Below are 17,467 nucleotides of genomic sequence, written 5' to 3'. Positions count from 1 at the left end.
AAAACGGGTCGATTTTGATAATTAAAAAAAAATTCGGTCGATTTTGATAATAAAAACTCGGTTTGGGTCTAGAGTGAAAATTTGTTCATATTTAACCTTTCTGGCCCCATCCCATAGGATTTTCCAAAAGATATTTTAGTAGCCAGGTCCAACCTGATATTTAACCTTTCTGGCCCCATCCCATAGGATTTTCCAAAAGATATTTTAGTAGCCAGGTCCAACCTGATAAATCTGTCCATACAACCACTCATATATAAAGATCGTTATGCATATGTGCCTGTATGTGCAAAAATATACAAGAATTCAACTGTGAACAGAATAATCAATCATTCAAATTGAATATGGAGATAATTAAGAAAAATGCTTACCGATTATGAAAAAAATTATGGTGGTCAATAAAAGAATTTAAGGATAAGAAATGCTTGCATAATAAGAATGAATAAGATAAAATATGTTAATAATTAAGGAAAAGAATGCTTGCCGATTTGTCGGAAGAGACTCTGAATCCCAAATCCAAAAACTCGGCTTTCTCTTTCCTTTCTCTTTTTTTTTCCGGTTTCTGTCTCAAATTTTTTTTTCGTGAGATTTTTTTTTTTAGTTAGGGGAAAACGAAGGGGTACTGGATTAAATGGAGGAGTTTAGTAACGAAATTTTAGGTAAGAGAATTAGTGTGGAGAGATTTATGGAGGAATTTGTTTAGTGGAGAGATTAGGGGAATTAGTTGAGGGATTAATGGAGAAAAAAAATGACCAAAATTTACTCCCTCACACGTGAAAGGGAAGAAAAAAAAATCGAAGGGGAAAAAAAAAGGAAAATGGGCTTTTGAGGTTTTGCTAACACTATTGGGCCTTTAATTAATTTTCTTGTCTAATTCCAACATATGTGGGCCTCTTTATGACAGCTTGTTAGATCATTTAAATGGGCCATCAGAAACTTGTTTTGTTTGTTTGTTTTTCTTTTTTTTTTTCAAATTCCATATCACGTGGGTTTCTCATATAAAACCCCCCCCAAAAAATTAATTATTACAAGCATCGAGCCTCGTCTTTGAAAAAGAAATCGAAGAAAGGTTCTAGAAGAGGCGCGAAGAGGATTGGGATGAGGCGTAGAAGATTTGCGGGAGAAGTCGAAGCCAACAAACCCACTGAACCCTAGATCAAGTTCAAGAAGGTATCACCGCTGACAATGGTTGAGCCTCGTCTTCGAAAAGGAAATCGAAGAATAGCCTGAGAGGAGGCACGGAGAAGATTGAGAAGAGGCGGGAGAAGAATAGCGAGAACGGCCGAACCAGATCTAGGGTTTGTCGTGAAGAGGCAGAATCTGAAAAAGGAAAGAGAAAGGGAGAAAGTACGGGTTGTCAGCTTTTTGACACAATTCCTCCCAATTGAATAGGATTTGAGTTTCCATAAAAACACCATACTGTTGCAACTTTATGGATTTTGAAATCTATAAATTTTTTTTAACCAAACTCAAGATTAGGATCGATAAAGAATCATTTATTTACGGTTTTGCCACTGTCAGGTCCAAATCCTATTCTTTTTCCATAAAATGAATGAACCAAACACCCCCTTACTCTTCGAGTTGCACGAAATCACAACTTCTGTATCTTTGGTATACTTGGATTTGCAGCAAACTTAAAAACTTAGATATTGCAACAACATTTGACCAAACTTGTTAAAATAATTCTAATTAAACTATAATTTCAAAACTACTCCTAGAGCATGTGACATAAAAGGTCCTTTTACTTGTATAGCCATTAGATTTTACAAGTAATAAAGAAGCCCACAATCTTTAGGTGTAGCAGTGTTTGCATAGTTTGTAAAAGTGTAGTCAAAGTCATCACTACTCAAAGTATTAATCTTGTCATGACACACCCTTGGCCTTGTACGTGTGGAAATGAACTGAATCGAATCCGAATACCATGGTATTCATATTCGTATTCAGTTAATTTTCACGAATTTGAGGCCGACCTCAAATTCGTATCAAAGAGGGATAAGACTGTTCAAATTTGGTTCATTAATTAGACGAATATATGTTAAATGTTCATGAATATCTTAATAGCACACTTGTTAAGTCACAACATCCTCAACCATGAGGTGTACACTTCACTCTCTATGTTTAAAGTATTTTCTTATTTATTTTCTATAATATTTTAGTTAATTGTTATTATGATATTTCAATATAAGAATTATCATATTGTAAGTTTATAAATTATTAATATAATATTTATAAATAGCAATATTTATAAAATTATGCGCACGTAAAAATAATACAATATCATAATCTAGAATTAGAACAATATAAACTAATATTTAATAATCAAACAAATCGGATATACCTCCGGTCAAAATTTATTCTTTTATGCACCGAATACTAAAAAATATTTATTTATTACTAAATAAACTATGAATAAATTTTTAAAACCACCCTATTTGAACATTTAATCCCAAAAAACAACCTATTTTTAACTTATTTGCAAAAACCGATCTGGTTTCAGTGCCAAGGCTGAAACCAGGTCGGTTTTTGTGAAAAAACTTCTGAAACTTCACGGGAGTTGAACTCCCGTGAACTTTAGCAGCTTTACTAAACTTCACGGGAGTTCAACTCCCGTGAAGTTTCATAGTTCAATTTTTTTTTGAACTATGAAACTTTACGGGAGTTGAACTCCTGTGAAGTTTAGCAGATTTACTAAACTTCACGGGAGTTCAACTCCCGTGAAGTTTTAAATTTTTTTTAAAAAAACCGACCTGGTTTCATGGTTGAAACCATGTCTGCTTTTGAAAATAAGTTTAAAATAAATATTTTTTTTTTTTTTTGATAAAACGTGGAAATATGTTGGTTTAGAAAATTCGTCCAATAAACTATCGAATCCGATATGACCACACCAGGCTTGGGTAACCGGGAGGTGAGTAGACATCGGGTCAGACACCGCACACATCATGTCACAAGACTGACATAATCTCTTCAATATTTGTTCCCACTTAACTCGGCGTCGCCCAGGATTCAAGGATCACGATGAGCATCGTCAGCAGCAGCAACTTGCTCTTGCATCCTCGTCTCCCCTCCGCAGATCGAAGCAGGGCCTCCTTCAACCCTAGAATTCCCAGTTTCTTCCACAAGCAGGACCCGCAGCTGAGGAGGAGAGCGGTCGTCTGCAGCTACGCCCCCGATGACTCGGAAAAGACGAATTCGGGCGACCGGTCCGAATCCGGGCTGCAGATTTACTCTCAGATCGAGAGGTACCAGCTCGGCCACACTCTTAATCGCTGAATTACCAAACTCTATGTGCCAATTTCTTTATAATTTTTTTTTTGTTAGGAACAAATTACATGCTAAATTGAATCTTGTGCCTTGAAGTTTAAGGATTTTATGTTGTATGCTCTTCAAATCCCTTTGATCAGGGATGCTAGTGAGCTCAAGCGGTTCGCTTGCACTTCACAACTTGATGTTTCTACTGATAGACCCTTAAATCCTAGGCTGAACAGTAGGGAGAATTAGCGAACATGTGTAGCTGAATACTGAATTAGCATATTCGATCCCTATTTTTCTTGGGCAGCCAAGTATTGACACTCGTATGACCAAAAACAAACACCCCCGAAACGGGCTGCAGCGGTGGTCTTTGACACTTAATATAAGTCATCTTTAGACGGGTGAGATTCGGCAAGTATCTTGAGCTAAAAAGAATAAGAAGCTGGGGCTTAACACATGCCAAACTCTAATGCGTTCCAACTCTGCACGAATCATCTATGACATACCATGACGAACACCGCATGATTATTTTTCACGATTTTAATTCGTGTTAATGAAGTGTGTTGTATGGGATTTTCATTTTGCTTTTATGTTGATATATCCATATCATTTCATCGTCCGGTACATTTATGTTGCTGGCTGGCTGGCTGGCTGGCTGCTCGGCAAGTATCTTGAGCTAAAAAGAATAAGAAGCTGGGGCTTAACACATGCCAAACTCTAATGCGTTCCAACTCTGCACGAATCATCTATGACATACCATGACGAACACCGCATGATTATTTTTCACGATTTTAATTCGTGTTAATGAAGTGTGTTGTATGGGATTTTCATTTTGCTTTTATGTTGATATATCCATATCATTTCATCGTCCGGTACATTTATGTTGCTGGCTGGCTGGCTGGCTGCTCATTGTTGAGGACAGTAGTGGTGACAATGTAATGCTGTCCTCAAATTGATGAATCATGAAAGAGGAGAAGAAGTAATTGGAAAACCCGTAAAAGTTATCAGAATATACATCTCCACAGTTATCAATTATGTCCTTCTTTCTTTTTGTGTTTTTTTATGATCGGAAAATCGGCCAAGTATATTAGCAGTCCTTTGGTAGTTTTTGCCCTGTTTTTTTTTGTTAATTTCTTTGGTTCTCTGGATAAAACATATTGACTTGTTATTTGGCGTCCTCCTTCTGTACTGATCAAGCAACTTTACTTTATCTTCACCACAACAGGGTAATTACTGAAACGGCAAAGCAGTCTCAAGTTAGCTGGGGAACGTCAGGAGATTGGAGTGAAATCGAGGTATGCTTTTTTAACATTTATTGTGTGCTTACTTATGGATGATCTTTTACTAGCTATTTCTAATGGGTAACTCATGGTAATTCCCACCAAAATAGACTTTGCTAACTATATGAGTAAGGAAAAAAAGTGTGTTGCTTATTTTATGGATGATACTTTACTAGCCATTTCTAATAGGTAAACTATGGTAATTCCCAAACACAACATAACATCTGCTAACTAGATGAGCAAGAGAAAAATAAATGGAATTTTGGAAGGTTGAGAAGAAAAGACGTGAGGGGTTGAACATCCAACTTAGTCCATCTCTTTAGATGTAGTTTTTCTTCACTTTTAACGTTTTGTGGATCTAGGAGTATGAGCAAGTTGATATTTGCAATTGACATTTTCGTTCTCACATTATTCCTCCTCTCTAACATGCTGAAGCCTTTTCAAGTGTATATTTATCTAACATGTTTATGATTTTCAATATCATCTTCCTAAGATATCATGGAAATAATGTTTTAAAAAGCCTCTACGGTATCTAGGCTACCCACGTAGGTTTTAGAAGTGCTTAGGGGAGCGTGGGCTGCTTATGTGAACTGTACCCTTTAGGCATTGATCGTGAGTTCCTCTATTGCCGCCTCCACATCCTCAAACCTCCTCCAAACTCCTCTATCCTCCAACCATGAACACCTCCTCTAACCTTCAGCAGAATCTTCTCCACCACCACTTAAACGAAGAAAGAAATCCGTCCGGGCGCAGTCCGGCGCCTAAGCTTTCTATAACATTGGTTACCAATTATAGTAATTATAAAAAATAAAAAACAAGAAAACCACCTAGGCTCCGCCTAGGCTCAAGACGTTGTGTCCAATCATGGTAACACAATACACAATATGTAGTGGGTCACGGTACGAATTCGGGTACACAATTCGCCATTTAAAAAATTTGGATTCGTTAGGGATAGCTTGCTTCAGTACGCAAGTTCGGTTAGTGGTACGTTGTAAAATTTTTGTGTGCTTAAAGTTTTCCGAAGTATGTAGTAAGAAACTAGAAAGCTAATTATGAATTTTAATATTTTCTATATAAAATACTTAAAATACTTCTTTTTGATGGAGTTTGCTTCTTTGTTCTTTTTTTTTTCTCACAGAGCTCGTTTTAGGATCATGGTTTCGTTTTACATTTTATTAGCATATGTATTTAGTTACAGTAAAGTCATTGGCTCCTATACTCTATTGTGTCTCCCTTCACTTAATTGTACACATTACATTGCGTCTTGCGCACATGCACTTAAAGAGAATTTGCATGTAGCATACTTGTAAGTGATACGCCAATTTTGGGGAACCGGTTCGTATATCAGAGGGAATCGGTTCACAAATGTACCAGAAACCGGTTCGCAGGAATTATATGACGGTTCGAGGGGGTCCAGGGAATCGCGCAATGATGGGTCAAATGCCTAGGCCGCCTAGCGCATTGTGTAACCTTGTATGGAAATCTAATCTTTTAAATGTAAGCTAACACACCATCAATCAAGCTATGATTTCACACCCCTATTTGTGGGGTTCACTTCTAGATCAACTAATCACGGGTTGCAAAAAATATTGGAAGCATCTTACATTCTTATTTCACAGAATACCAACTTTAATTACCATGCATTAACTTCCTTTTTACAAAGAAGAGAACCTTTTACATGAGAGTTTTGCTTAACACCTAAGAAACTAAGTTAAGGGGGGAAGTCCTAACAGTATATACTTATTTGAAAAGCATCCAAACTGAGCACGAGTCCTAAAATAATCTAGAAGTCTAATCAAATCTGAATTTAAAATAAGAAAAAAAAACACTTGAACTTTAAACCATTGGGGATCTTAAAGAATAACATAATCTGCTACTCCTTGAATACATGTTTAAGATGGGATCCCTATCAACATCTCTACCTATTCCTACCTTGCATGGAAGTGTTCTGAGGAAAATGTCATGTCTTCAGATTTTATACATGTACAGCATGTACATTCTCTGGTTGAAATTATCTTATACAATATACTTCTGGTGTTGTATTATTCTTGCAATTCCAACCATGTCTAGTATGTTTATTGCAAGAATGTGTGAACATATAATCATATTAGCTTGGTAGATTTTGCATATTAGTTATACCTCACTATTAATTAAAATTATTCTATAAGATTTAAATCATCTAACATAGTAACATGTCTGTCTAATTTAAACTGGTTAAATAAATAATGCAAGAGTTCTGAATGTAAAGTTATGACCATGAAAATATGGAGCTTCTTGTTAATCATTATGCTACTGAACAGTCTTGTCTCTGTTACTGGTTACGTTCATTTTAATCATTGATGTATGTGTCGCTTATTCTACGTTATCAGATATATGACATTTGGATAGGTAATTTACAAACCAAACCACTGTTTATGATCTGCACATCTTAGAATTCCTGCTCATCAGTTCTGGTATTTTTAAGCCACTGATTAAATCAATGGGTTATCCAATTATTCAGTTGTTAAAAATGTGAATGCTAATACTCACATTTGCATTAACTTTTGGCACTCACATTCTTGCCAGAAGAAAGGGATGGCATTTGATGTAGTTATTTACAAGTATCTAAAGTTATTTTCATCTTGGTCATTATCACTTATAGTGATCTTTATGCATAGTTATACTAAACACTTTGGCTTATTTCAGAAACCATTTATGATGTATAATTATCAAATAGTTATTTTCAGCAGCTTATATAATCAATTATTTTTATAAGATGCTTACACATGCAACTCTTACGCCTTTTGTCAAGAAAAAATAAAACATGGGAAAAAGTTTACATAATGCAACGGTAATAAGCATGGAAAAAAAGTTTTTCCCCATTTTAAAAAATGTCCAATTTTTCATCTCGAAAGTGTTGTTGACGGATTCATCCATCACTTACAATTTAATCTAATGATACCTCGCTTAGAAAAAGGACATGAGAGCAAAGGACTAAATGTATCATGTCATCCAACAGTAATACTTATTTCTCATGGTTATACCCTTGAGTTTACATTTCATATGTGACCACTGGGACCAAAATATTATCATAGAAAAAATGCAAGAACAGCATCAAGAAATAATAAAAACAAAAGAGGCTATAAACATGTGATGTGCAACTAATGAAATACAATTTTGGGGAAATTTGTAGCTAAATCAACTAAGAAAAATTTGCATGATTATGCGTGTGATAAATTCTATGCATTGTACATGAGGCTCTAAGTAGGGGTGTGCACGGTTCGGTTCGGGTCGGTTTTTACCAAAATTTGAACAACCGAACCGAACCACCTATAATTCAAAACCGCCAAGTGGCTAATCTGTCGCCACGACCAGCATCAGAATCCTCCTCTCGATCTCCAATTAACGGATGGATTCGTGTCTAAAGAACCCGCTCTACTCTCGAGGAGCGAATCCAGAAGCGTCGCACCTTGCTTGCGGATGCCCGGACCCTTGTGCGAAAAGCACAAGAAATGCAAAAGGAAGAGGCAGTTAAGAGATCGCCGAGATCCAAACAAGTTTGGGTGCCAAAAGCCAAGTCAGCGCCTAAGGCAAAAGCAGGCGACGTTGCTCTCCGGCCTTCGTCAACTTCAGATCCCGAACCTCCGGTAAGGCCCTACCGCAGCGTGGATTTCCCCAAGTTCAGGATTCCTCTGAAGGATCGTATCGGTGCCCTACCCGAGAATCGAGGAAAAGCGCTTGTTAAGGAAAGCTGGAGATCGTTGAAGGAGCTTCGAGCCAACATCCGGACTGGGGGTCGTACGCGACCTCCTAACAAATTGATTTCTGCAACGGCCCGCTTGGCGGTGCGTGCAAAAAAAATTTAATCTAATGATACCTCGCTTAGAAAAAGGACATGAGAGCAAAGGACTAAATGTATCATGTCATCCAACAGTAATACTTATTTCTCATGGTTATACCCTTGAGTTTACATTTCATATGTGACCACTGGGACCAAAATATTATCATAGAAAAAATGCAAGAACAGCATCAAGAAATAATAAAAACAAAAGAGGCTATAAACATGTGATGTGCAACTAATGAAATACAATTTTGGGGAAATTTGTAGCTAAATCAACTAAGAAAAATTTGCATGATTATGCGTGTGATAAATTCTATGCATTGTACATGAGGCTCTAAGTAGGGGTGTGCACGGTTCGGTTCGGGTCGGTTTTTACCAAAATTTGAACAACCGAACCGAACCACCTATAATTCAAAACCAAACCGAACCGTTACAAGTCGGTTCGGTACGGTTCGGTTTGGTTTGTTCGGTTCTAACATTGAGTATATGGTGTACAGTTCCTGATAACCCTCTAAAATACACATACTGACTCAATGAAATCACATGCCAATAGAAATTATGGCAGAAGATATCAAGTATATGGTTGTAAACGAGTAAATTAATCCAAACAACCAAAGGCACAAATATTCAAAGATCACAGGCATAAATATTCTAATTTCAATTTTAAGAGAGAAGAAACTCACCATGAAGAGAGAACTTGCCGCTTTCCTTCAACCAATAGAGATTAGCACAAATCTCAATCCCGTCAGTCTTAAACCCTAGATTAGAAGCCTTCGATAGAAATCGAGAAGTTCCAGCGCCGTAATCGCCGGTGAAATAAGTAGGAACTGGAACAGAGTATCGGTCTTCGACATAATCAGCGACCTTGTCGATCCCTTCAACGGACTCAGGAAAAAACTGGCCAACGCAAAGAAGGGCATCGAACGGCCCGCTCGATTTGTTCACCTGAGGTGAAACCCTAGAAATTAGGAATTTGGGGAAGAAGGAGAAGAAAGAAACCTAGAAGTGAAAATTACCGATTGGACTCGTTTGAAAAGTTGGTTGAGGTGGCCGAGTAATAATGGATTTCTGTGGATCAGAGGATGGTTGCGGAGGTCGTGCACTAATCTGTGAAGAGCTCTCAAACGGAGCAATGTTCGGCAGGGATTTCGTGAAGAGGAGCGCTGCAAGGAAGGTCCAGAGATGATAATTATGGAGATCCAGAGATCGATGGACTAGAACTCGGGTATTGGAGATGAGGTGCTTGGAAAACACGACAGAAATCTACTACCGGCCTTGTTTGCATCCAGGAAAGGAAAAATATTGCTAGAGAGAAATTTTGCTTGAGTAGTGAGGTCTGAACCCTAGCAAGGAGCTAATCTAGATTACAAACAAAATTAAATCGACAGCTTGAAACGGAGCCCCCCACGACGAGCCTGCGGTGCACTGTGGCCTGCGGTACTGCCCTGCGCCTACGATTCGGCGGCCCTGCTCTGCAGCCCTTTGGATTTGAGGAGATGATCTAGGACGCTTGTTTGAGGAAGTGCGGATTTGAGGAGATGATCAGATCTAGGATGCTGATATAAGGAGCTGGCAGTTGGGCTACGGGCTTGGTGCTGGAGACTTGGAGTTAGGGTTAGGATATTGAGAGATTTTACTGAACGGGGGTCGGGTATGATTTGGGTACGGGTTAAAAATCATACTGTAAAACTGTGGTCGGTTCGGGTTGAAATTTTTTTATCCCGACCCGAACCGATTTATAAACAAAACCGAACCGAACCATTAATTTTCGGTCGGTTCGGTCGGTTTTTTCGGTTTGGACCGAACCATGCTCAGCCCTAGCTCTAAGTCCACAAATTTTTTTATGGATGAACTGCTATAATTGAATGATAGTTCCAACATGACGAAAAAGATTAAATAATTTTCGAAATAGGGTACAAAAAATGGGGGAAAAAGGGAAAACTAAGCGGTGGACTGAAATGGTAGTAGTTCATTAAGTTTTCACTTGCTTCTAATTTGTTAACTTGATTTGCATGGTATGGGTCATTCTGCCTCTAATTTTGTGTGGTGCAATTTCACTGCAGAACAGTTCATGTGCTATTCTTATAAAATCACCGCTCGCACCTTGCACACTAAGATTTGTCTTCACCTCACTTACAATACTGCTAGCCGCTTGCACACTAATAAGGTTCTTTTTTTACCCCAGCAGTTCAGAATTTAACCTAGATTATGACGTGTAAATTAGTACTATTACATTGCATTGCATCAGTTATATGCCTTCTTGTCGACTATCATCCACAAATGCCTCCATATCAGGCATAAATTTGATCTAAAAGAAAATACAAATACAATGTGCACAAACAAAAAGAAAATACGAATACAAATACTATGTAAAATTGCCACATATTACTTGACATAGATCTTCCCCCAAAATAAGCAGCAGTATTGAGTGGAGAAATCTTTGTTCTCATACTACTTCTTTCAATTTACTTATCCACTAATTTGGAGTTGCAGCGTCACATAACTGATAATTTTTCACTGAACCATGGCCAGAAGACAATTCATAATTTTAAGTTTGTGTTTCATTGTCCATTGTGATGCCAAGAGAGCTTGAAGATCCAAAGTCTGATGCTTCCCCCAAAAAAATCCAAACTCGAATACCTCATAAACACCCACCATCAACAGCCCTACCCTCTAGAACCAGCGGGCAACTCTTCATCCACTCTCACCATCCTCCCACACTGCACTACCTGAAAAACTCCCCCTCAGTCCTTGCCACCTCGTAAAAGCCCTGAACTTCGCTCGTCACAAGGCTGAAATCCCTCATCAAAACCTCAGCTAGGGTTTTGAACATTAGGATCGTTATCGGTGTGATTGTTGCAGACGACGATGTTGCCAGGGAGAGTGGTTTGGTTGAAGAAGGAGGCGGCTTCTAAGCAGAGGAAGCAGCCGTCGAAGATCGCGCGAGCCATTGGAAAGGTTGCATGATCATCTTTGAGGTGGCGGCAGTGTAGCAGGAGAGAAGGGTTTCGGAATGTCGGTGGGAAGGAGAGAGGAGGTGACTGGTGGAGATTGGATATTTTTGGAGAGAGATTAGGATTAAGGCTTTTTTTTGTTTTGAGAGTTGATTGGAGTTCCGCTGTAGATATGAACTGTTCTAATCCACAGCGGAAATCCCTTTTGTTTTAGTATATAGATAAATGTGATGACGGGAGAAAATTATTCTTGAAAGACTTACCTAATAATTCTTGATATTAATCTATTTTAATCTAGACCTATCTATGAAAAATGAGCTAAAACACCTTATTGATGCTTAGTATGGTTAAATTGGATCCCAGTTTTGACACAAATACCCAACCTTATATCCTTTGTTTTACCATTTTAGGCTTTATTGAATAATTACAAACAACTTATGTATTACAGTTTTGGCTATTTTAGGGTGCATGGGTGCTCAAACCAAGAAACATCAAGCCAACATCAGTTATTCATTTTATTGGTGGTATTTTTGTTGGAGCTGCACCTCAACTTACATATCGCTTTCTTCTGGAGCGACTCTCTGAGAAGTAAGGAGTTTTATTTGCAGATTTTATACATATAAAGGAACTTAGATGATAGAATTTTGAAGGGTTATGTTTACAAATATCACAATCCTCATAAACTATAAGTGATATGGTTCGGCCATGATAATCCATGGTTAAAGCAACTTGATGCACATGATTAACAACTTGTTTCCTTACTGGATGATTATTACTATTATCATTATTGTTATTGATTCTTTCCTCCTTCAGAGGGCGGAATTTCTATGCTTGAGCAGGATTATCTGCTTCTTTACCCCTTTCTGTTAGATTAACGTTCTATTTTGCAGCTGTTCACTAAAAAAATGAATTAAAATTATCAAAATATGTGATATATAATTTTTTTCCTGCAGCAATATTGTAAGAAATATGATGATCATGTAAATATGATGACCATGTTTTATTATTCAGGGGTATTTTGATTGTTGCAACACCTTTTGCAAGCGGCTTTGATCACTTTGCTATTGCAGATGAAGTACAATTTAAATTTGATAGGTGCATGAGGTCCTTACATGATACCGTGAGTGTGTTATATTATGTTCCCTGTTTCTTATTGGCATTTCCTCAAAATCCCGAGCATATTTCTTTTATTTTACAGGTAAATAATCTTCCAGTATTTGGTGTTGGCCATTCCCTAGGATCAGTGATCCATCTTCTTATTGGTATTAACTATCATGCTGCAAATTCTTATACTTCTACAAGTAGCTCCGAGTGATATGATTTTCTTATAATATTCCAGGGTCAAGGTATGCTATAGACAGAAATGGTAATGTATTAATGGCGTTCAACAATAAGGTATCTGATCCCTTGTCTCACTTTAGCATCTTCTAGCGTTTACTAGAGAAGTATTGTTCCTATAAATGTTCCCTTCTATTAGCCAATAACTAATATGGTGAAAAAGAGATAACTATCATGTAACGCTGGCAAGTTTCTCTATACCAGACGTACCTCCTTTTTAAGTATGTCTTAACGGAGGATTTTTCAAAACCATCCGCTTTTGAAATTTATTTTCAAAAAACGACACATTTCAACCTTAATTTCAAAAACCGATCCAGTTAGATGAAACTGGGTCGGTTTTTGAAAAAAAATTCCCAAACTTCACGGGAGTTGAACTCCCGTGAAGTTTTTTCTCATAACAAAACTTCACGGGAGTTCAACTCCCGTGAAGTTTGGGAACTTTTTTTTTTCAAAAACCGATCCAGTTGGTTGAAAAAACCGACCCAGTTTCAACCAACTGGGTCGGTTTTTGAAATTAAGGTTGAAATGGTTCGTTTTTGGAAAATAAATTTTAAAAGCGGATGGTTTTGAAAATTTGTCCATGTCTTAACTTTTAAGAAAATGGTAGATCCATGTCTGTGTTTGATGTTCTGGACATTTCTTCAGTATAAGCATGAGTTTATGGCTTATCTTGGATTCTTGGTCTGCATGTTTGAATTTGTTTCCTAGTTGCCATTGCTACTAGTTGCCTCATGGGCTAATTAGCTAATAGAAGAATCTCCAGAAGGCTGTAACAACTTTCATATATGGGACTGAATGATTTGATGAAGTCTGAGGTACAATGTAACCCCGACGCAGGAAATGAAATGTGTGCATGATGTTTGTTTATTGACTTGGAGCTGCAGAGAAACTCAGCTTATTCTGCTAGAGTTGCTGTTCAAAATATTTTTTAAGAATAAATTCTTAGCTTTTATAATTTTTTTGCAGGAGGCAAGCCTAGCAATTCCATTGTTTTCTCCTGTTATTGTACCAGTGGCTCAAAGTTTTGGTCCACTTTTATCCCAGCTCACATCTCCAACAATTGTCCGTGGGGTATGTGAATCTCCTAATTGAATTATTCAACTTTCTTGATTGCTAAGCACTATGTTGCTCTAACCAGCTTCTTGCAATGACTTCTCAGAAATTAGGTACTTATAATTCTTTTTAATTTTAGGACCAACTTGTGATTTATGTGCTTCTATTTTAATGTTAAAGATGTGTATAGGAGCTGTTGAGACAATTATAGAATCGTCACCATGCTTTCCAGATAATATCCTCATTTTTATATTGATTTTTACTATTTTAGGATTAACAACTTTCTGGAACCATCTGAACTAATTGGAAGTGAAGTTGCTTCTAAATTTTAGAATTTGAACACCCCTTCCTGACTAGTACTTTATCTTTATTTGGGAAACCATTATTGAAAGAAGACAAGCACAAAGAATTATTCCTATATTATATGTGTCTAGAATTTTAAATTAATAAAGACAAGCAATTCCTAAAGTTGTCAGAAAGGTAATTAAGTATAAGACATGAACAGATACTGGTTGGTCATGCTGGTGCTTTATATGGTGGACAACAGAGGGAGGTTATACCTGGGTAGATACTTAATTGGACTGTAGGTACTTTGTATGTTTGGTATGGTTTCAAGTCTGATTTTACGATGATTATTGTCTTCAAGATAACATTTCAGTCTGTCTTTACCTTTATGGTTCACATCTTGATAACTCAGTTGTAATTGATGCATACCAATTATATCAATTTGAACAAGTTATAATTCGTTTGATGTCTAGCAAAACCCATAGATGTAGCTCAGTTGCATGTTATTTGGTGCGCAGGTATTATAGATGGTTTCACATAGTATTAATCTATTTTTAAAAATAAAATGACACCGGTCAATTATTGACTCAGTTAAGAAGTTTGTAGACATGGATAATCTTTCTTTGCTAGATTGTAAAGTTTTGGCAGCACACTTGCTTTTAATTTGCTGTGGACTAATCAGATTTGTTTTCTTAACCTAGTGCTTGATGCAGTACAGAAAAAATTGTATCATTTGTTTTGTATTAAATGTACTTGTGCGTGGAAATGATAATTAATTTGTTGCTTTCCACATACAAATTCTCAGTTGCAATCAAGTGTTATATGACCAGTATTCTTGGCAGATGGATCTTTTAATTATATGATCCTCTTCCATAATATAACTTCATCAGAAATATTTTCTTGTCAATTAGAATGGTATGTTAACTGGGTTAAAAAGCAGAACTCAGTAGTTAAAAAAAATGCTCATGCTTGTTTTCGTACAAAAATCATATGATGATTTCTTTTTATTTTCTGTAGTTATTTCTGCAGTCTCTTACTTTTGAAAGCTGATGATGATTTATTCTAGGCAGAAATGGCTATAAAGCAATTAGAGAATCTCAGTCCTCCAATTATGAAACAAGTTTTGCCTTTAGTTGAGCAACTTCCTCCATTATATTTGGATTTGGTCAAAGGAAGGGAAGAGTTTATTCCTAAACCAGAGGAGACTCGTCGACTGGTATGTAGCATCTCTATCTACCATTTTTGTGAAAGCTTAAACAGCTACATTGTTCTATTCATCATGTGAATTTCAACCTCAGCTAGATCTATGTACACAGAAATATCACCATAATCATCATCAGGATCAATTAAATATTTTCCAGTTAATAAATGGAGTTTTTGACGTGCCAAGGCTTCTAAGCATCATAATCACATGGAAATATCACACAGAAATATCATCATAGTCCTTGTAATCACAGAGGAACTGTCAATGCCTTCACCACCTGTAAACCACGTAATCGTTCTGTTGCAGTTAGGGTTGTTGACCTGCCTAGGCTTCTATCTTATAATCATTGGTCCATGTCCTGATCTTGTATTTCTATTTCTGAGCTGAATGGATATTAGTTCCATCATCAGGTTGCTGCCTTTGTGTTAATAACATATCACATTGAGGGAAGCACTTGTGATAGAGGCTAACCACAATTCATGACATTGCTATTATCTAAAAAGGTCATTTTCAGTTATTGAAAGAATCCACTTTTTTTCCTTTAAAGACAAACCGGACTTTCTTGAGGATTGCTTGTTCACATAATCAAAGATGAAATTAATTATGTATGCTTTTTGGTTAGGCATTTCAATCCTTAAGTTACAGTTACGTTGCTTTAGTTGGGAAGTTGTTCTGTATGGTCAGAGAGGGAGAATGTGGATAGGAACTATGGGAAATCCAATGTTACATGTCTCCAGAATTAGTGAATTTAAATATTTAATTTCTTTCTCTTGTAAGAACTAACAACATATCGTAATTTATATTGGGCAGAAATTTGAAATTGGAACGTTTGTTATTTATTTCTGCAAAATATTGATATCTGTTGGTTTCTCTCTTCTGCAGGTAAAATCTTATTATGGTGTCTCAAGGAACCTCCTGATTAAATTTAAGGATGATATGATAGATGAGACTCCAACTTTAGCTCGAGTGTTGAGTGCTGAATCTGCCATAAGTTCCTCACTGGATATGTCAGTTCGATCAATTCCTGGAGATCATGGACTCCCTTTGCAACAGGCAAGTTTGTTCTTCATAATTTCTTCTCAATTTGGAAAGATAGTTACTACATCCGAAAGTCATATAGGAAACAAAATTCGATAAAGGGCTCTCTGTAGAAAATCATATAGGGAGAAAAGAGATCTCGACACGTATCCCACTACTACAATATCATAGCAATCTGTACTGATATAATTACCAATACTACATCAGGGCAATCACAATCACCAAGCTTAAAATATGTGTTGGATTCTGTTGTGATCTCCTTCCTCGTATTATTTTCTATAGAGGGCCCTCTATAGGCTTTCTTCCCCTTACATAAATCATCTTTTCCTGCCTAATGATGCTACGTATCTTCTTCTTTTTGTAGGTTTTACCTGATGTTCCTCCTGCAATGGCAAATGCTGTAAACCAAGGAGGTGAGCTTCTGGCTAATCTCACTGCTGGGACTCCATTGGAAACAGTAGCCAAAGAAGTAAGTAGCACCTTCAGTGCAGATTCTGGAATCATTCGAGCACAGAATTCTAAACTTGTTGATATGCTGGCTAATGTGATCGCGACATGGATATTCTCAAATTCCAATCTGAAAAACTGACAATTAGCATGGTTCGGAAAGGGAAAAAGGATAGTTCAGAAGCACAAAAGAAATTATAGATCGGAAAGTATGGTTAGGTACCAAGCTATTTTCATGTAGATTTTGTCCAATTTGTACAGAAAAGTAAAGACCAAGAAAAGAACATGTTTGTAAGTGAAGTGTGTAAAAATGTATCTCGTTTATGTAATTGAACAATTGATGCACGTGTGAATATTTATCTTGTATACAACCTTTCTGAAATTTGTGCAAACAAAGAAGAGTAATTTTCAGATAAAGCATTGTATGCCAATTTTTTTTATCTTCATCAGCAGGGACTGTAATGTTGCGGCCATTTGCATTGTATGCCAGTTACTTTTTGTTATCCTGGGTTACTTAAAAGACTCCTGCGCTTTCACTGTTTTTGCACCAACCTATATTTTCATTGTTACAGATAGACCCCTGGGTTAAGTTTTTTGTCGTACTCTTATCCTTGGTGAAATTATGACAGATACTGCCTCCGGTGAAAATTCAGTCAGTCTACCTGATGGTAAAAGAGCTTAAAAAATTTAACCTAGAGGGTCTATTTGCAACAATGAAACTACAGGGGTAATAAATTCAATAGGAATACTACATGGCCTCTCTGGGCAATTAACCATTTTCTCTTTACTAGTACGGACCGAT

General features: G+C 36.9%; 1 protein-coding gene across 1 annotated transcript; it reads left to right on the top strand.

Moving 5' to 3' along the window:
• On the top strand, positions 2,925-17,111 carry LOC109837405. The gene is made up of 10 exons (XM_020405640.1): positions 2,925-3,236; positions 4,472-4,541; positions 11,764-11,888; positions 12,312-12,420; positions 12,499-12,562; positions 12,640-12,695; positions 13,605-13,709; positions 15,043-15,192; positions 16,063-16,233; positions 16,583-17,111. The coding sequence occupies exons 1-10, from the start codon at positions 3,013-3,015 to the stop codon at positions 16,805-16,807; spliced, it is 1,299 nt and encodes a 432-aa protein (XP_020261229.1). The 5' UTR covers positions 2,925-3,012; the 3' UTR covers positions 16,808-17,111.

This window comes from Asparagus officinalis, chromosome 4 (genome assembly GCF_001876935.1).
Source record: "Asparagus officinalis chromosome 4, Aspof.V1, whole genome shotgun sequence".
Taxonomy (NCBI): domain Eukaryota; kingdom Viridiplantae; phylum Streptophyta; class Magnoliopsida; order Asparagales; family Asparagaceae; genus Asparagus; species Asparagus officinalis.
Note: the sequence above shows the minus strand (reverse complement) of the source record. Positions and strands in the feature narration are given on the sequence as shown.

Coding starts and splice junctions, on each gene's coding strand:
- LOC109837405 (XM_020405640.1), top strand. CDS start 3,013: ATGAGCATCGTCAGCAGCAGCAACTTGCTCTTGCATCCTCGTCTCCCC. Junction 12,563..12,639: donor AGTGATCCATCTTCTTATTG/GTATTAACTATC, acceptor ATAATATTCCAG/GGTCAAGGTATGCTATAGAC. Junction 15,193..16,062: donor CAGAGGAGACTCGTCGACTG/GTATGTAGCATC, acceptor TCTCTTCTGCAG/GTAAAATCTTATTATGGTGT.